At 43.4% G+C, this 20,959-nt stretch overlaps 1 protein-coding gene across 5 annotated transcripts in view; it reads right to left on the reverse strand.

The window, feature by feature from the left end:
• Dnm3 (dynamin 3) overlaps positions 1-20,959 on the reverse strand; it is a 429,318-nt gene that overhangs the window by 308,972 nt on the left and 99,387 nt on the right. For all 5 annotated transcript variants that reach the window (XM_076872838.2, XM_076872840.2, XM_076872839.2 and 2 more), the window contains exons 3-4: positions 13,184-13,333; positions 11,881-12,084 (exon numbers count right to left, since the gene is read on the reverse strand). In XM_076872838.2, coding sequence (XP_076728953.1) covers positions 11,881-12,084; positions 13,184-13,333 — 354 coding nt within the window. The remainder of the gene's footprint in view (positions 1-11,880; positions 12,085-13,183; positions 13,334-20,959) is intronic.

Consider the following 20,959-nt stretch of genomic DNA (forward strand, 5'->3'; position numbering starts at 1 on the left):
AACAAGGACAGGCCCCTGTCATGGCCTGGAAGACCCCACACGACCTGGGCTCTGCATCCTCCCTCGTGGCAGAAGGAAATGAAAATGTTCATCTTATAAAGCTGAGCTTCTGGGGTCTTCCATGGACCCCCCAAGGAAGAAAAGATGACACCTAAACAAAGAGCTGCTGTTTTCAGTCATGAATTGTTAAGAAAATAATCAAATATGCACTGAGCTCCCACTTCACCTAGGGTCTTCCTCGGTGGTTCAGCACACGGAATTTATGTTACTGACCACGAACATTTTGCTGGTTCAACAAGTGCCTGATAAATGTGTGCTGAACAGCAAATTAACGAACTGGCTCACAAAGGGAGTAGCTGAATTGTTCATGTATAGGAGTATGAATTCTAAATAGCTGCAGGACTTCCTCTTTGTCAAAGCCCTCAACGCCATCACCATGGTGAAACTAGGCCTCCCTCACTCGGAACCTCTGACCAGCCACTGGCACAAGCCCTGAAGCACATCAAGCCAAGATAAGGACACTTCCTTCCAGCCTACCCCAGTCCCAACCCACCTGAGGCAGTTAATCTACAATTTGCAGGTGAATCTGAAATCATTTTAATTTTTACGACACGTTATTAAAACATTCAAAACAATTCCATTACAGTTCTACTTGAAAATGTTATCAAGTCTTATTAATCTAAATTGGCGTGGGCAGGAATTTGGATTACAGAATGTTACTGATTATTTTAAACACAAGTTTAGCAAACTATGAATTATGTATAATAAATAAAATATAACCTCGTAGAATTCTCTTTGAATATTTTCAAGAGGAAAATAATTGCTAGCATTTGCCAGTTATAATTAGAGTTATCTTTATTCTTATATTTGTAAAGATTTATCTTATTTAATGAACACAGGTTCATTAGTAAGTTTTACTACAATTTCACTTACTTTTAGAGATGAGGTAATAAGGCTCAAAGAGGTTGACACACAACCAGGATGTAAAATATGTGCCTCCCAAGCCTGTATTCTTTCATCTAACTCAGAGGAGGGGCCTGCTGATGCAGCAAGAGCACCAGATGGGGAGGGGCTGGGCGACCATTACCAGGGTTTGTATCACATCTCTTGGCTCCTGTGTCCTTATGAGAGAAGAATTCAAGCAAGACACAAAATATAGTAAAAGTACGGCAAAGTTTGTTAGAGGAGAGAGGAAAATACTCAAGGAAGAGAGTGTCTCATCTCAAAGAGGAGATTGGCCCTGCACTCCTTTTGTCCCTGGGTTTATTGGGGTTTGGGGGAAGTTTCTAGAGAGTCCCATCCAGGCACTACATCCTAACTTTGGATAGACAGTAGGATCACACCAGATTTCAAGCCTCTGCTGAGCCTGATTTTACCCAGAGGCACCCAAACACAACCCACAGGAGGAGAAAATTTACAAATGCAATGAGAGCTAAATGACATGCTTAAGATCTAAAGGTAACTCTTGGTCACCTGGCCCCTACTGACTGGTTCTCATTGGGACTTGTTTTTACAGATTTGATGTTCGGTGGCCTTTGCTATTAATTATCCCATTTTTCTAAATCTTGGAATCTTTGGTCTGCATACAGGTCACAAGTGTCCCCTTTTCATCCTGATAGGACCCAGATCAGGGTAACTTGTGTCCTTAATGGTGGAGGAGTCTCTGGTCATGCATTTCTAGCCCCAAGGATAACACCACCATACCCACTGTGTTTGCAGGCATGTTACTGTATAGATATCATCTGGATACACTTCCCACCCCAAAACAACCTCCAGTATTGTGGTGAAACTGAAGCCAGAGTGAGTGAGAGCATTTTGAAAAAAAATCACAATACAGAGAAAAATATCTGTAAAACATTATACAACTCTGACGACTTGATGTTTGACTTTCAATGGTACAGCCATTTCCCTTGACACTTTACTAAAAATCTTTATTTATCACAAATGATACAGAAGCTTGACCTTGTCTAGCCTTAAGGTTGAAACATTGTACATGTACTGGAAAAGTAGTTTCATCATAAAACTAATTTTAATATAAAACATAAATGAATATATCCTAACATAATAGTAATAGTGCTTGAATCATTATGCACAGTGTTTGAAATTAACTTATCAACATAAACTTCCTCCCCAGGAATATATTCAAATATACTCAAGTCCTGCTTTGGTAAAAATGGGCTGCCTATTTCAAATAGGCTTAATTTAGTATGAAGTAGCTACTACCTAAAACAGACTACCCCTCAGAAAACTGTATAACTATGCACCTTAGATATAAGATTCTAATTCAGATACCTTAAATAAAGAATAGCCCTCTGTGATCTAAATAGGTCATCTTCTTTAGCCAAGGGCAATACTTCAGGAAAAATGTACATGACAAGGTGAGAAGAGCCACTTACATAGCCAGCCAAATCAATCCTGAAGACCAACAGGGTAACAGCTGTCACAACCAGACTGCCCTCACCACCCCGAGTCAAATGATTCCACGTGGAAAGTCCCTGGTTATTACAATGGTGTGAGATCAGAATGAGAAACATCAGTGATCATGCTATAATAAGCACCTAGAAAAGGGTCTCTTCTCCATAAAGGCATTTAAGAAAGAACACCGGCAAAAAAAAAAAAAAATAGTCAAAATCAACTTTTTCAGAGCTGTGGAATTAACCAAAGCTTGCAATGATCTTAAGGGAATTTTTCCAAGAAAAACTTGGGACAATAAGTTATATGGTGTTTGAATTTGCCCTATTTCCATCCCCCAGCTCCACAGTAGACTCAAAAACTAAAAACCCCACAATCGTGGTGAAAGCCATCAACCTAGCAACACTCCAAGAGGATAGGATGAGGTTGGGGAACACCAAAACTACCATTTCCAGAGAATTATTTAACCTGTCAAGTAGTTTCCTAAAAGCCCCTATTCACAGAGCTTTTCTTGATTTGACCTGACAGAACTGACTTGGTGTGAATAGCCTCATTCTGGAGAAAGCATTTGTCAGAAACAATCAGTGGCAATTGTTTAACATTGCTGCTACCTCAGGCAATGAGAACAATTGGGACAAAAACAGGAAGTTGACCAAAATAAAACTTAAAAAGAAAAGCTTGGGACTAACCACAAGAACCTTTCAAAATTTTGTATGTATGTAAAAATCCAGAATCTTTTAAATTAACTTTTTATTTATATATGATAGCAGAATGCATTATGATTCATATTACACATATAGAGCACAATTTTTCATATCTCTGGTTGTATACAAAGTATATTCACAACAATTCATGTCTTCATACATGTACTTTGGAAAATGGTGTCCATCACATTCCATCATCATTGCTAACCCCATGCCCCCTCCCTTCCTCTCCCACCCCTCTGCCCTATCTACAGTTTGTCTATGCCTCCCATGCTCCCCGTCCCTACTGCACTATGAATCAGCCTCCTTATATCAGAGAAAACATTTGGTATTTGGTTTTTTGGGATTGGCTAACTTCACTTAGCTTTATCTTCTCTAACTCCATCCATTTACCTGTAAATGCCATAATTTTATTCTCTTTTATTGCTGAGTAACATTCCATTGTGTATATATGCTACATGGTTTTTATCCATTTATCTACTGAAGGGCATCTAGGTTGGTTCCACAGTGTAGCTATTGTGAATTGTGCTGCTATAAACATTGATGTGGCTGTGTCCCTGTAATATGCTGTTTTTAAGTCCTTTGGGTATAGATCAAGAGAGAGAGAGCTGGGTCAAATGGTGGCTCCATTCCCAGTTTTCCAAGGAATCTCCATACTGCTTTCCATATTGGCTGCACCAATTTTCAGTCCCAATCTGGGATCTTAAAACCCATATTCCGAGCTTTGTATTTGGCTGTTGGACGGTTTGATTTTTTGTTGAGTTTATCCTACTTAGAGTTTCAGAAAAGATCAGGGAGAGCCCCAGATTTCCACCTCTGGATAACCCCAAGGTTCAGCATACACAAAAAGTGAAGCTTAAGGCAGAATTGCAGAACACCTGCCTGCCCTGAGCATAGAAGCCATGACCCAAATGCACTGGGAGACTAAGTTAATGTTGGGAGATTAAAACGCTCTGGTATTGAAGGAAATCTGTCTAGTCGTTAACAACCATTAAGAAAACTGAGCAAACACCTTAATGACACAACAGAGAATACAGACTTTATAGAATTGGATCAGGAAAACTACTAATCCAATAGTAGTGGTGTAAGGGTCTGGCGAAGCGTCAGAGGGAGAGACCACAAGAGACTGGCTCCATGCAATTGGCAGAAGGGGTTTTATTGATTCAGCATGCTGAGGCTCCAGGCTCACTCAGGAAGATACAGCAGCCCAGAGCCCAGAGCAGAGGTCAGGCAGAGCTTAAGTACACTTTTTGGAGAGGGCGGGGGGCTTTGCATACATCAGAACAAATCATCATGAGGCGCGGGAAAATTGAACAACAACTCTGAGACCTGATTAGTACATTCATTGGCGGGAACAGATTGGACGGGGGTGATTGGTCACTTCTAAGCGGGGTGCACATTTAAACTGATTGGTTTTAGGTCCTGCGATGCCTACGTGCCAGCTTCATAGAACCCCAAGTTATTAGACAACCAGAGGAGTCAGTGAGAATATTTACTGGGCAGTTCGGGTATTGTCCTAACAGCTACCGAGATTACAGGTTCCCGGGGTAGCAGAGGAATTGTAACAATACTTGGTCTTTTACTTTTTAACCCAAGCCCTGCAGTTTAGAAACTTTACAATGTCCGGTCTTTTACACTTTAACTCAGGCTCTGCGGCTTAGAATCAGCTTAGAAATTTTACCTTTACAGTGGCAACTATAAACAGTAGCAAAACAAACATTGTTGGGGGGAAAAGAATCTGATTTCTAGTGTTGACATGTTACATTGCTTAAATGTCTCATTCTCCACACACACAACAAAAAATTACAAGACATGTGAAGAAATTACCACCCAAACACAAAGAAAATAAGCAATTCACAGACATGATCCCTGAAGAAGCCAAGGCATTCAAATTTGTAGATGAGGCTATTTTTAATATGTTCAAAGAATGAAGGGAATTTATATCTAAAGAACTAAAAGAAAAGTATGAGAATAATATTTTGCCAAATGTTGAACATATAGAAATTTGTTCATGTATGGTGCTGGGGATCAAACGCAGAGCCTAGTACACGACAGGCAAGTGTTCTGCTACTGAACTGAAACCCTGGCAGAATTTCTTTAACTCTAGATATGAAATTTAAATAATTGAAATGTAAAAAATTACTGGAAAGATTCAACAGCAGATGTGAGCAGGCAGAAAGAATCAGCAAATGTGAAGATAGGTCAGATGAAAGTGTTCTTGCCAGTCTGAGGAGAAGAGAGAAAATGGAATGAAGAACATTAAACAGAGTCTCAGAGACCTACAGACCCATCGGGCATCCCAACGTACCCATAGCGGGAGTCTAAAAAACAAAGAAAACGGAAAAAATAGTTGAAGAAATAATGGTTTAAGTTTTCCCAAATTTGATTAAAAGCATTAATCTACACACTCAACAAACTCAGGAAACTCCAAGTAGGATAAACTCAACAAAAAATCAAACCGTCCAACGGCCAAGGAAAGAGTATCATGAAAACACTGAGAAAAGAGTCCTGCTGTTCAAGGGCTCCTCCGCGGTGGCAGCAGCCACTCAAGCACAGAGGAGAGAAGACAGAGGAAGAATGCACAAAGTGAGAAAGAAACACACCGCCAACCAAGAATCCCGTTTCAAAAATCAAGGAGAAATAGAGACATTCCCAGATTAACAGAAACAGAGAAGCCCCTTAATAGCAGAACTGGCCACAGGAAACACGAGAGTCAGTCCTGGCAGGGGGGAGAGGACCCGAGATGGTGGCTCAAGTCCACAAAAGGAAAGAAATGGCACTAGTAACGGTAACTGCACAAACTGTTGTTTGCTTGTCACTTTTTCTCATATTGATTTAAAAGACAACCACATAAGGCAGTGATTACGATCTGTGTGCAGGGTTGTGTACCATATAAACACACAACTTGCAAGACAATGACAGCTCATAGGAAAGGGGAACAGAACTCCGTCAGAGCAGACTTTGGTGTACTATTGAAATTAAGTGGACCTTGATCCAAACCAGGTTGTTATAAACTGTTAGCTGTAATCCTAGAGCAATTACCCACCCCACACACACAACAATGTAACCAAATGAAAGTGGAGCAAATACCAATATCAGACAAAGTACTCTCTAAGCAAAAATATTGACTTCTAGAGACAAAGATAATGATAAAAACTCAATCCATCAAGAAGAAATAATAAACAACTATAAATACAAATGCACCTAAAAACAGAGCCCCAAAACACACAAAAACTGGCCTAACTAAGGGGAGAAACAGATAATTCATCAATAATAGTTGGGGATTTCAATACCCCATTTCCAGGAAGAGATAGACTAGCCATACCAAGCATAAACAAGGATAAAAAGGATCTGAGCAATAACTATAAACCAGCTTTACAAATATCTACAGAACACGCTACCAACTGCAGCAGAATACAGTGTTCTCAAATTGACATGGAACATTCTCCAGAATAAACCATTTGTTATTCCAAAAAAATAGATCTCAATGTTATGGGCCAGGCTATACGGGCAAGGACCAAACAGACTCCGTTTTGCCCTGGGACTCCACGTCCTATAAAAAAATGCTTCTCCCATGGGAGCACCCCACCCCCGTGCCCACCGACAGTTGCTTAGCACAGCATGTTTGGTGACTCAAAATGGCAGTTCTTATACAGTGTAAAATTGTTCTCTTTTGGGTTGCCATTTTCCTTGGGCAATGTACCCAGTCAGAGATTGATTGTCTAGGTGTTAATAACCGTTCTTTAAATTGTACTCAACTAGGGTCATTTTGACCCACTTGCCCTGATGCTTATGATTTTAGATCTCATGATGTTTGTTTATGGTTTTGAATCATAGCAACAGACACTTATGATTAATGTACTGACATGCTTTACTTATGGTATAAAAGATATATTCAAACCTCGGGAGGGGGTTGAAGGGTGTAAACTTGCAGCCTGCCCCCTGGCCCGCCAGCTGGTGAATAAATGTTCTGTCTCTTGCTTTAAGATCGACTTGGTGATCTATTACAATCTCGCCATAAGAATTTTAAATTGAAAATCTTTGAAATAACGCAAAGTATGTTCTCCGACCACAATGGAATGAGATTAGAAATCAGTAACAGAAGGGAATTCAGGAAATTCATAAATATGTAGAATTAAGCAAGACATTCCTAAACAATCAAAGTTGATGCCACTCTTTTTTTTTTTTTTAATAATCAAAACTAAAAGTATAAGGAAAACTAGATTTTCAAATCAGACTTGAGACCTATTCACAGAATGACTAGGGAAATACAAGAGGGTACATGAATGTATTTGCTTGTCCACCCAGAATGCCGTATCTCTCTACCCCATCTCCTTGCTTTCCCTAGTTGTTTCTTATCACCACTGAAGACAGTGCACAGTGTGAGCCCCGTGGGCATGAGCAGTGTTTCTTCCAGATCCTCAGTGACATCCAGGACCAGCTGAAGCCTCAGGACAGATCCCCATGGAAATGCTTCAGGTCGTCGGGGGTTCTCGGGTTTTGGAATTGAAACAGATTTGAAACAAATCCTAACCCTTAGGATTAGCAAGGAACTTTCAGTAAGCAACCAGAGAATCTGGCTTGACAGGAGCCCTCAGGCAGGTGTTTGTCCTTGGCCATTTTCATCCAGGGGTGGTAGACAGGGAGGTGGCACTAGATGTTTCTGTGCTTCTGCCAAAATATTCTTCCAAAACTTAAAAAGAATCTGCCCTCAGGATTACCATTTATGTGATATAAAAGAAAAAAATTAGGTAAAGAGGGTCATCGATGACACAGCAGTTCTTTTTCTTTTTAGTTATGCGTGACAGTAGAATGTATTCTGACACCTCATCCACACATCACGTGTGGAGTGTGACTTCCCATCCGTATGGTTGTACGTGATATGGAGTTTCACGTATGAACCTAGGAAAGTTGTGTCTGATTCATTCTGCTATCTTTCCCACTCCCATCTCCCTCCATTCCTCCCTGTCCAATTCAGTGAAGGACCACTCCCCCACCCCATGCCTACTGTGAGTCAGCACCGCAAATAGACAGAACATTCGGCCTTTGGTTTTGGGGGATTTGCTTGTTTCACTTAGCATGATGGTCCCCAGTTTCGACCATTTACTGGCAAATGCCATAATTTCAGACTGAGGAATATTCCATTGTGCATATGTACATTTTCTTTATCCATTCATCTGTGGAAGGACACCTAAGTTGGTTCCATAGTTCAGCTATGGTGAATTGAGCTGCTCTGAACACTGATGTGATCCCATCACTACAGGATGCTGATCTTAAGTCCTTTGAGTATATGCCGAAGAGTGGGACAGCTGGGTCAGATGGTGGTTCCATTCCCATTTTTGTGAGGGGTCTCCATAATGCTCTCCAGACTGATTGCACCAATTTGCAGTCCCACCAGTAATGGATGAGTGTGCCTTTTTCCACACAGCCTCACCAACATTTATTGTCGTCTGCATTCTTAATAACTGCCATTCTGACTGGAGTGAGATGAAATCTCTGTGTGGTTTTAATTTGCATTTCTCTAATTGCTAGTGATGTTGAACATTTTTTCATATATTTGTTAACCATTCATATTTTTTCTGTGAAGTGTCTATTCAGTTCCTTTGCCCATTTATTGATTGGGTTTGTTTTCATGGTATGAAGTTTTTTGAGTTCTTTATGTATCCTGGAGATTAATGCTGTATCTGAGGTGCATGTGGCAAATATTTTCTCCCATTCTGTAGGCGCTCTCTTTATGTTCTTGATTGTTTCCTTTGCCATGAAGCAGCTTTTTAGTTTGAGCCCATTCTGTTGATTGATTCTTGATTTTACTCTTTGTGCTTTAAGGTCTTGTTGAGGAATTCAGTTCCTAAGCTGACATGATGCAGATCTGGGCCTACTTTTTCTTCTAGCAAGCACAGGGTCTCTGGCCTAATGCCGAGGCCCTTGATCCACTTTGGGTTGAGTTTTGGATGGGGTGAGAGATCGGGTTCTAATCTAAGTTTGATATTGTGATGCCTTCTACTTCACTTTTCTTGCTGAGGATTGCTTTGGATAGAGCGGCAGTTCTAATGATCCACAAGAAATGAGGTAAATTTTAGGTACCTTCATGAACATTCACATGGAAATTTCTAAATGGCATCTTGTAAATGAGCCAGATAATGATGGGGGGTGGTGGAATTTAATATTTCTTTCTGGAGGCAGATTTGTGGAACACATGTCCATAATTGAAAGCTAATGCTGTGTTTCACACATGCTACAAAAACACGTTGGAAACACTGGCAGCGAGACGGTGCACATCAGTTCTCCTCTGGCAACCTGATGACACCTACATCAACATGAATTGCTCCCACCTAACCATCTGCTGGATCGCACTAGAGTTACTATTTTAGGTTACAACTTAATCTTCTTTTGAAGAGCCTGAGGAATGAGGTATAATCACTGGCTATTAATATTCTCTATCTATACAAAAGGAGTACAATAGGATACGTTAAATCAATCTTAAGAATTAATTGCAGGTATTTTTACAAGGTATATTTGTGGGCCAATTTTATTACAGCTTGTATTTCTTACAAAATTCAGAGTTTATGCAAGTAAAAGATTCTCTGTCATATTTTCCTCTACAAGATTTGAAGTTGTGAGGATCTGAGGCAGGAGCTACTGCAGACATCTTGCCACCTGTGAGGAGAGTCTGAGAAAAGGAACAATTCTGAGGAGGCAGAACCAAAGAGAACTCAAGGACTGGGTGATATCATTTGCCCCCCTCCATGGAGCTTCATCTGAACTCAGCATGGAGTTTTCAGGATGGAGACTGTGGTGCTCACTAGAATTTGCCGATGGAAGGATTATCTCAGGCAGCTGTGCCTTGGCCTCTGAGAGACATGAAGGCTGTGGAGACAGGGTTTAGTGGCTACTAGTTTTCTAATGGACTCTAGCTTTTAATGAGAGTTTATCCCAAGCCCTAATTCAGGGATGCTAAAGGAAGCCAAGAAGAAACTAACCAATTTCCATTGCAGAACTCTGGGAAAGCCAAAGAATTAGAGCTTCAAGGCCAGGGAGCAGGGGGTAGAAAATGGGAGAACCAGAGGAAGGCTTATACAGGACACTTTAGATCTCCAAACCCTTTTCTCCCTCTTGCATTACCATACAGCCACCCTTCTTCAACTCTGATGGAGTGCCGACGATTTGCCTTCAGAAGCAGACAGACTAAAGGAACTTTGGACTCAAGAAAAAACCTTTGGGGACACCATCATGACATTAATTAAAAGTCTACATCCTGAAGAGTAAGAACTGCCCCTCCCTACCCCCACAATATCCATTCTTCCTCTTGGCTCCAAGAACACTGGACATCAGAATTCTATCAGAGAAGCTCAAGAAGAAAAATTCGTAGAATACAGCAGCTGAGGAAGTCTGCCAAGACAGCCAGGTCCCAGCCCAATCACCCTGTGGGGAAGCCCACTCGCCAGTGAACCCCAGTCACAACATACATGGGCTTTTAGGGTATCACTTGCATCTATAAACAAGCAGTGAAAGGTCATCAAACATTGGGGAAAGGCCTTTACCATCAAAGATGCAGGCAAAACAACCAAGCAGTAAGGAATAAGCTCAGAAACACTTTGCATTACACAGGGGAGGCCACCAAAAGCCCTCATTAAGACCTCAGAGAAGACACTGCAGTTGTGAAACCGAGGGCCAGATGCAATCTTAACAAACTGAAACCACATTCACAGATAGTTTTTAAAATTCTGTCGGCACTTTTAAAGATTATACCAGAAATGGAAAATTAGGGCTAGGAATGTAGCTCAGTGGTAGAGCATACATGGAGCATGTGCAGACCCTGGATTCAATCCCCAGCACTGCAAGCAAACACATCAATAGCTCAACACAAAAAGAGAATTCATCCAAGAGTTACAACCTGCAATACAAAAATCACAACAAAAAAGAAAAGTGGGTCTGAATGAATCTCCGAAGTAAGAATGTGAATTGGAGAGGATGCATTTCCGTATTGAAAGAAGGAATCACTGAGGGCCCCTCCTGAATTACCTTCAGACAGACTCATGAGGCCCATGACTGGGGTCTCGGCATGGGGAGGAGGCTTTTCTGGTTTCTGACGTGTCACTGACAGATAAGTCATGCTCGTCTCTCCCCACCCCCATATATATGAAATCATTATAAGCTAAATAATATCTTCAAGGCATTAAAAGACATTTTTAAAAATATAAAGAAATAAAACAGAAAAATACAGAAAGGCTCCTTTTTGAGAGTCTATTCAGTCAATTTTTATTTTTTTATTTTTATTTTTTTAGTGGTCAATGGATCTTTACTTTTATTTTATTTATTTATTGATTGATTTATTGATTTATTGATTTATTGTATGCAGTGCTGAGATCAAACCCACTGGCCCTCAACAAGCTAGGCAAGCACTCTTACCACTGAGCTACAACCCCCAACCCTTCAGTTAACTCTTACAATAACTAAGTTGAGTACCTGAATTCTGCTACAGCAAAAGTTTATTTCATTGACTTTATAAAGAAATAGTCCATGAGGCTTAGCAGTGCTCCCTTTCTTAGATCTCAGTTATCTCACATTTATGTATATGGGATTTTGCTCTATTCCCTGATGATTTTTTCTTTTAGTGGCTTAAAAATACAAAAGACGTACCAACATTAATCATGTTGAATTTTATCAACAATGAAATCAAGTCACGAGAATTTGGCACCTTTGAATACACCCATACTCCTGACATCTTAAAACAACCCCTGTCCTCTGGAGGCCACACACTCACCTTGAGGGTCAACTTCTTTAGCTAGCTTCAGTGCGTCTGAGTTGGCCAGATCAGTGTTGGCTGGAGTGACGGCCAGAACCAGGCAATTCTCCCTGGTGATGAACTGCATGATCATTTCTCTGATCTGATACTCGATATCTGGTGGCTGATCTCCCACGGGCACCTTCGTTATTCCAGGCAGGTCGATAAGGGTTAGATTCAACACTGTGTGGGGAAGGGGAAGAGTCGTGCGTGCACCTTCAGCGCTGTCACGCATCCACGGTGCAGAGTCAGCTGGGGCTGAGCTCAGCTGTCTGCACTGTGCCTCTGAATGACTCCAGCCCAGACGTGTAGGAAGAAAAGCACAGAAAGGAAAATGGTTTTGCTAGTTTTCTCTAGTTTTGTATGACTGTGCTCTGCCAAATGATCATTTTCACATAATTTGAAAGGCACTGATCTGCAGGCCTCACAGTTTGCTCAGAGAGCTGTCGCTGCCTAGCTGTGTAACTAGGGGGCTGTAATTGAAACCCTGAACAATAACCCGGGTGCTGTCTGCCAGTCTGGCTCATGGCCTACACGTGTACAGGAACCCCCGGGGTGAGGCTGGCCCTTCCCCTCAAGAGCCTCCCAGGCTCTTCGCAGAAGGTCAGCCTCTTCACCTGCAGGGAAGCTGTCAGCCATCTGAGGGGCCCTGCGTGCCTCCAGCAGGCCGGGCAAGCGAGCCGTCAGTGGCCACGTGACTCCAGCCCAAGATGGCTATCGTCCTCTGGGTGCTGGCACCAAGTCCCCGTGGGAAGTCATAACTGAGCTTCTGTCATTCACGCTCTGCTCCAAAGGCAGCAGAGCTAGGTAGAGAAGGAGAAATGAAAATCTGTCCCACTCAGAGTTTAGTCAGGACAGAGGCTATTTCCCATCACGTACCATGAACTGGTTACCCACATTATAAGTTTCTGCTGACAGTCTAGGGATACACATCACAGCTGATTCCTCAGGAGGAAAAGAGAGATTCATAGAGCTCCACGGAAATCAGCAGGGGAAGCCTCAGCCACATGCTCCTAAGATTTTTGAAATTATTGAAGATAAGAAAAATGGAAGTTTTCACATAAACCTCTCTCAAATTCTGAAATTTCATCATGAAAATAAAAAGTGTAAACACTGAGCTCAATTCTGATCTTCAAAAGGTCATCTCCCCTTGCCTCTATGGCAGCATCTGAAATTCTAGAAACTCGGCACTATGTGCATCTTCTACACAAGTAATGCATGTTAATGAACACAGTAAAAATTGTTTGAGGAGAAGAATTTGAAATTTTAATATTTTACTTACCATGTGGAGAATAGACTCGCAAATTAATGGGTATGGAGGAAATGCCTTTATTCATTCCAGTCACTCGATCTGTTTCTGCTTCAATTTCATGGCGAACTTCATCAAAATCTATAAACTTTTTTCCTTTGCAATGTAGAAATTCAGCATATTCTAAAAAAAGAAAAAAGCACCCACAAATTAATCCAACCTCAGAGTAGACATTCTTGGCCACAATTATAAGTAAGTATCTCTTCAATTACAAGTCAAAATATTCAATGTCTCCTTGGTCATTATACATGAGAGAACACTGTGTGACAAACAATCAAATCACAGAGAAGATTCTAGAAATATCAAATAGTACACATGCTGTGGTTGCTGAATGTGCTCATATTTGGCAAGCAATCAAGTATTATAAACCCTTAAACCATCCAGCATATCTGTGGTTGTCTCAATGACAAAACAAAAACCTGCACCAAATTAAGAAATCAGATATCGAGAAGGACAAACCTAAAATAATTAATAGAAAACTACTTTTTAAAAATTCCAACTCTTGTACTATAAGTTTCCAGACCAATTTCCCGAGATATCAGGTAAGTGAAGAACAACACAACTCAAAAGGGGAATCTAGTTAACTATTAGATTTTTTTTAAAAAAAAAAAAGATTACAGTTTTGACAAGGGAACAAAGTTTAACAGATATTTTGGTTCCTCTCGTATCCAGCTGAAGAACTGCGACACCAAACTCTTGGGCCAAGATGCCAGCTGAAGTGACTCTCAGTGGCCTTTGTACCTTCCCCACCAGAAACAGTCTCCACCCATGAAGATGTTCGATGGCAAGGCCAATAGGGGGACAGGCCCGAGATGCAGCCCTGTCTTCAAGGAGCTCAGCATTAACTGAGGCACTGCAGATGTTTCACAGGGGGAAAAGTTAACCCAGGCAGCATGAAATAAGCGCTAATTTGCACTTAAAGGACAGGAAAGGTGGGGACAGGAAGGTGGTATGAGCCTCCAGGGCCAAGGGGAAGTGAAGGGCAGAGGTGTACTGAGCCAAGGGGAGACAGGCAGGTCTCGGAGAGAACTTGAGGGTGCCAGTAACCCCCACAAACCCTGGCAGCTCGGCATCCAGCCTCTGTCTGCTGCCATCTGTACCCCGGTGGGGAACTCTCCTTGGGAAAACACTCCCATTGGGAAACGCTCCATGTTGGTGTGAGATCTGCCTTCTCCTCTTACACTGCCAGCCGTCGCCCTCTGGTACTGCTCAGTCTCCTGCCCAACCTGCACCTGGGCACCGGAGTTCATCTCCTTGTGAAGCTCCTCCCCACCTTCGCTTGCTCACCCGGTCACCACTCAGTCTCCACGTGGCTGCTGGGGACCAGAAAGGTCACAGGCCCCCAAGGTGGACCTATGAGTTTCCGCTGTAATTCACTGAAGTACTGAAATGACCACGCTTTTCCAACTTTAGAATACCAGGCCTAGGGCCGACTTCTGCCTTTCCTGCCAGCATGCGTGGACATGGACATTTCCATCTTAGTTTGTCCCCATGATGACCTGTGCCCCTTCTTGGAAAACAGCAAGCTAAGTCTCCTGTGCTCATTCCTCTGATGGACTTGAGCTCTCATAACCACTACTGTCTCCAAGCACCAGCTCCTGGACAGGCTGGTCTTCAAGTGTCCTCAGTACATTCCAGCAACACCAATGTGGGCTTCTGCTACCACTAGATGGCGCCTGGTTGCTTCTCCTGTGGGAGACAATGTCCTTCCTGAAGGTTGAAACATCAACACAATCTTCATATAGATGTAATTTAGTTCCTAGACTCCGGGAAATGCTTCCACGGTGGAACTGAGAGCTTGTAACTATGCAGGACCATTTCAAACCTTTGGGTCTTTTCAAAGATAGGGTTCCCTAGACGAGATTCAGGGATGCCTATATCCATCTGGTGTTCAACTGGTATTTATTGAGATCTCACCATTTGTCAAGGACTGTTTCAAAAATTGGGATGTAATTGAGGGAAAGAAAGAAGTCCCTAGCCTCACAAGATTAAGCTCTAATGAGGTGAAACAGTAAGCCGTGTATGCCCATCACAGGGTCAGATGCTGGGGGAGGGTGGTCTTAGCATCTCTGATGCACTGAAGTGACAGCTGAGCAGACTCAGGCAAAGGAAGGAAGGAGCTGTGCTCACTGTCACTGCAGCCAGGCTGGGCACCCATGTACACGCTAAGGAAGAGCAAGACCACTGATGTGGCTGGAGAGGGGGCCCAGGCCACCAGCAATGCGTAATCCTGGCTACTATGTTGGGGACAGGCAATGGAGAGGGGAGGAAAACTGACATGGGAATCATCTGGGCAGGAGGTGAGGGACTTGTACCCGGTGGCCACACTGAGTTACCGAGAAGTGAATTCATCGTGTTTGTTCACTTGCAGTGCTGGGGACGGAACCCAGGGCCTCGCACAGGTAAGGCAAGCGCTCTGCCCCTGCGCTATATTCCCAGCTCCCAGATTTTAATGTATTTTGAAGGAAAAAAACACAGGATTTATGATGGATTCAAACTGGAGTGTGGGAGAGAGGCGCCAAGGATAAATTTAAGGAGTCTGACACTTCATTAAACAGAAGAAACCTGAAATAAAACTGGGGCAGGATGGGATGGGGGCTGGGAACAGGGGTTTGGTTGGGCACCAGAGTGCTTGTGACGTCCAGTGGAGGACCCTGGGCTGCTCACACTGAGGACTGCACGCTGCTGCCGACCCCTCAGTTCAGTGTCATCTGAAAGCTGTCTGTTCACTCTGAACACCTCCCAGAAGGTGGCAGCCAAGTGCCTGCACAAAGGGGCCCAAAAGTGCCGGTGGACTTGATCGGAGCCTTTCACCCAGGGAGGAGTCCAAGCCAGAGAAGCCGCTGAGATTCTCTGCCACGACTGTGAGAGTTAGATGGGGAAGGCTCAGGGCAGAAGACCAGACTGATGAGGTTCAGATCCCAGGAGGGCGTGGCCCAAGGGGTCTGAGGATGGATCCGAGCCCAGCGACCTCAGGGGCCGGCAGCTACACTGGAGTCGGGCGAGAGCCAGACTGAGACACGAGGCAAAGGCGGTGAGGAGAAGGGAAGCCAGGCTGGTGGTGGACAAGCCTTCTAAGGGATCCGGGGCGCAGAGCAGAGGGAGGCCCTGGGGAACAGGGTTCGGGAGGCCCGAGAGGAAGAAAATGAGCTGGAGCACCCACGGAGTGGCAGGGGGCAGAACAGCAAGAGGGGATGTGACAAACAGGGTGGAGGGGGGCAGAATGGGAGGGGCCACCAGGGACAGCGGGGTTTAGCAGGTTTGTCTGAAGTCCCTTAATACCTCGAAAGCACTTCTGTGTATGTCCCCACCGTGTAAAACATGGAAATGCTCCCAGGGACCCCGAGGCCAGAGGAGCAAGTTCAAGGCAAGCCTGGTCAACTTGGTAACACCCTGTCTCAAAGTATAAAAATGCCTTACAAAGTGGGCTGGGAATGTAGCTCAGTGGTAAAGCACCCTGGGCTCAATCTCCAGACACAGAGTGACACTAAGTGAGTGACCCAAGAGTTGCCACAGCAGGGATGTCAACTTGGGTTTAATTTATTTCCACTGCTGGGACACATCAGGCAAACTCACGGGGAAGGGACCACAATGTACTTTTTCTTATGGGGCCAAAGAGCTTTGTGGCAAGGAACTGATGCTACAGGATGGAATATTCAGGAAGACCAGCTGACTTGCATTGTCAGAGAGGGGCTCCCTATAATCTATCCAGTACCCACCCCAGAGCCTTACAGGTCTGTGTCCCCCCCACCACCCGTCTCTCTAACAGCATAGTGATGATCGTCAGGCCAGACATCCTTCTTCTTACAAAAACATGGCACCCATAACTGCAATTCATAGCCACAGGATTACACTGGCCACAGGTCAGCCCTTTGGTCCTGCTGTGGGCTGCACATCTGTAACCTCGAGAACAGATGTGAACAGGTGGATGGCACAGGTGGCATTTCTGTTTCGTACAGTGGACCACAGTTGCTGAAAAGGATCATCAGTTGGCTTACATCACACAATCCTGAATAAGCCCTTGTTAGTGAGGCTAAGTTCCAAAGATCACATCTTCACCTCCAGGTGTTATGGTATAGGTGAGAGACTTGGAGAGAACCACCATGAATCCATGGGATTCTGACCACACTCACCTCTGAGACAGAGGCACTGCCTGAGTCCAGGCATCCAAACCAAACTGCATAGAGGCAGGATCTGCATCTTCTGAGACTTTCATACTGTGGTGAAGTAATATGCCTGAAGCCCTACAGAGCTCACCTAAGGGTTTTGAGAAACAATTTCCAGTGACAGGAGCTCTTGACATGTTCTCAGTGTTCCTTTCATTCCAAATGCTGTTCCATGAAACCATCTCTTCCTCAAAGCCAGGCTCTAGGCTAGGATCAATCGGGACAGAGAGCGCATTCAAGCTCCTAGCCACAAGCTCCCATTGGGGACCAAGGTTACCTGTGCATAGACACAAGTGTCGGACCCCGACAAGGAATCCAGGAAACTCCACTTCCTGGCAGTATAACCTGTCTCGCTGACATTCATGTGTGTTTTTAGTTTCACAAAATAAAAACTCCTAGTTTAAAATGTCTTTCCTGTTTTCTCAATGTTAAAAAATAACCTACATGTGACGCAAAGGTTAAGATACGTTTTTATATTAAACAGTGATTGGGGGAAAAGAATATTAAGATAACAGAACTTATAGCCACTTTATTTGCATTTCCCTGTAAAACATTTTAGCACTGTCATTTCTACTGGTCATGAAAAACAAATTACGCTAGGTTAAACAAATGACAAATTGTTCGGGGGAAGGATGAGATGGCATATGCCTGGGCAACCGTCCAATCATCTGTGAAAAGCACAGCATGACCGTAAGAATTTAAATATTTCCAATATGCCCCTTCCATGGGGAAAAGATGCATATGTTTCAAGTAATTGAGGTCAAGTAGAAAGCAAGAATTATGGAACACTAGCCCATAGCCGTTTGTCAATCTTTATCCAAAGGTCTGTGGTCCTCGATAGTTTAGCTGGAGTCTTGTTCTAAAATGTCTCAATAGTGATATTTTGTGGACACAGGATTCCAGTGAAAATAGGCACAAGGATCACAGAAGCAAGGAACAGTTTTCGATGCAAACAGCTGAATCTGCTGGTTGTAAAGAGCATCTTCACGTGTCTATATTTAACAGATTTCCTCAAAGCCAGAGGGCTACATTTCACCCTTCTGTGTTTCTCCAATACCTAGCATATTTAGAGTGCAGAACATCTGTAGGTCTCTTTCTTCTTTAAGCAATCTACTTTGCATATACCATTGAGTAATGCCAGTTTAAAAAGCATCGCTTCCATCTAGGCTTGAAGTAATTCCAAATTGAAGACAAGATCCTAGAGTGGTGGTTTAGTTAGATATGAATTTATACAGGACCCAGAAATGAACAGGACTCAAATGTATTGTTAAGGCAGTCAGGGAAAGTCTAGCAAAACAGGGAAAAAAGAAAGAAATCAAAAAGCAAAATGGAGGAGCTTTAGATAGGGCAAAGGGGAGGGAGTGGAGGGGAGGGGGCAAGGGGGTAGGAAAGATGGTGGAATGAATCAGACATCCTCACCCTAAGTGCATGTATGAAGACACGAATGGTGTGAAAATACTTTGTGTACAACCAGTGACTTGAAAAATTGTGCCCTATATGTGTAATAGGAAGTGAAATGCATTCTGCCATCATATATAACAAATTAGAGTGAACACATAATTAAAAAAAGCAAACCATCTCAGAGTCCCTCGGTGGGAGAAGGCAGAGGTGTCAGCAGATGCTGGAGGCAATGGGCTGGGGTGGGTAAGGAGGGGCCAGCTTTCCATCAGGGAGCAGACACAGAGACTCGGTTTGAGGTCTAGCTTCAGCACTCTCAGAGCAGAGGAGGAAATGGAGCCCAGATGGTGTGGGGCAGAAGACCAAGATGCGGGACTCAGTCAGGATGTGGAAGGCGAAGCTTTTCTCCCAAGATACAAAGCCAGCTGCAAGGTGCTCAGGATCAAGAGGAATTAATATCAACGTGCCTTGACAGCTCTGCTAAAAGGGGCCTCAGTGCTCTGAGGGCCGGCTGTCCTGGAGTCAGAGTGGGGCTGAAACAAAGGACAATCAGATCACTCAGATCACGGGCAGGTTGCACCCTCTAGCTCAGTTAAGTTCTATATTTTTCCAAAGGAGCTTAAAGCCGACAGCAAAAAATCAACTGTATTCCAGGCTCTCGGTATCCAGGTAAAAACAAAAGGTAAACTACATTCCAAATACAGAAAACAAATAATTGCCAAGAGTTGGCCCCAAATCACAAAGTAGAGAGTTTTTCTAAGCCTCAGCCGCATCCAACAAGATCTTCCTCCTCTTCCTTGAGACATTCTCCACTGACTTTCATTTTTCCACGTTCCTGTCTTTCCTCCTCCTTCCCTGACAGCTCCTTGTCCGTGTCCTTCACCCACTACACCTCATCTCCCACACTGCCAAGCTGCCCCCAGAACTTCTATTCTTTGTCATCTCTATCCTCACCCTAGGTGATCTCATGACCTTAAATTTTTTTTTTTTTTTAAATATCCTCAAATCCATGTCTCGGGCACTCGTCCCTCATCTGAACTCCAGACAGGTCTACATCTAATTCTAATGCTTGGCGCTTGCACTTGAATGTCTAATATATTTCTTAAAATTGGCCAGTGCAGGCATCTTTGAAATGTTCGAGTGGACTTCCACGCAGTCAGAAGGATGGACCCGGCATTCAGCCCAGGGCCTACAGACACGGGGGCCATGGGAACCAGGTTGTAACCAAAACCAGGGTTTGCGAGAGATGGTCCAAGGGGGAGTATGAAATGACCTCAGAGGACCCCTGGGCAGGTGCCACCTTGAGGCCAGGTAGGAGACAATGCTTCGGCAAAGGAGACCCAAGAGGGACCAGACAGAGAAGGAAAACCAGGAAACTTGGCAGCATGGACCTAAAGAATGGAGGAGACTTCAAGGCAGGGATAAGCTGTGGGAATGCTGCCCAAGAGGACGAGATAGAGCTGACCACTGAACCCACAGAAACCCAGCCTGTATTAGGCTCCTATCCTTGAAAGCCTTCCAGACACGCTTTCAACATGTATTATTGCAATTACTTTTGCCATAGATTAATTTTTTGCCTAAAAATCATTTATTTTATGCTACTTTGCCCCTCATCTCTCGTCCCTTGCTGTCCAGGTTATAGCTGTCACTTCTTGCCGTGGGCGATAGAATGGGAGTGACGCTTAAAAAACTGAACTAACATGTAGCTTGTTACTTTACTCTAGTTTGAGAAATCCAGTAACCCTGTATTTGGTCTAAGTCTAAAATAACAACTGGGAAAGGCCCGAGTAAGGCCAACGTCCTAAAACTCATCGTGACCACTGGGTCCCAGACTCGGCAATACCCCCCCTTAGCTCCCCACGGCTCTTTTTGTTCTTCCTAAGCTTAGAAGTGGAACAGACCAAAAAGAGGCTCCCAACAAGTTATTACAGGGCTACTTAAGAATAAGCAAATGTACAAATTCAGAAGCAGCAAATGAGTCAATGTCATTCCTTGTTTCAATAATATAAAAAATAAAGTGATCTGCCAAGCAAAATCATATAGAGTAATTAAAAGTGAAAGAGGACTTCGTCATGAAAATTCAACTGGATTTCAATACAGAAAATACAGTAGAAAACCATTATTTCCCCACTAAACCTAAGACATGAATGAAATTCCAAAATGAGACTTAAATAGTAATCATATC

This window comes from Callospermophilus lateralis, chromosome 13 (genome assembly GCF_048772815.1).
Source record: "Callospermophilus lateralis isolate mCalLat2 chromosome 13, mCalLat2.hap1, whole genome shotgun sequence".
NCBI lineage: Eukaryota > Metazoa > Chordata > Mammalia > Rodentia > Sciuridae > Callospermophilus > Callospermophilus lateralis.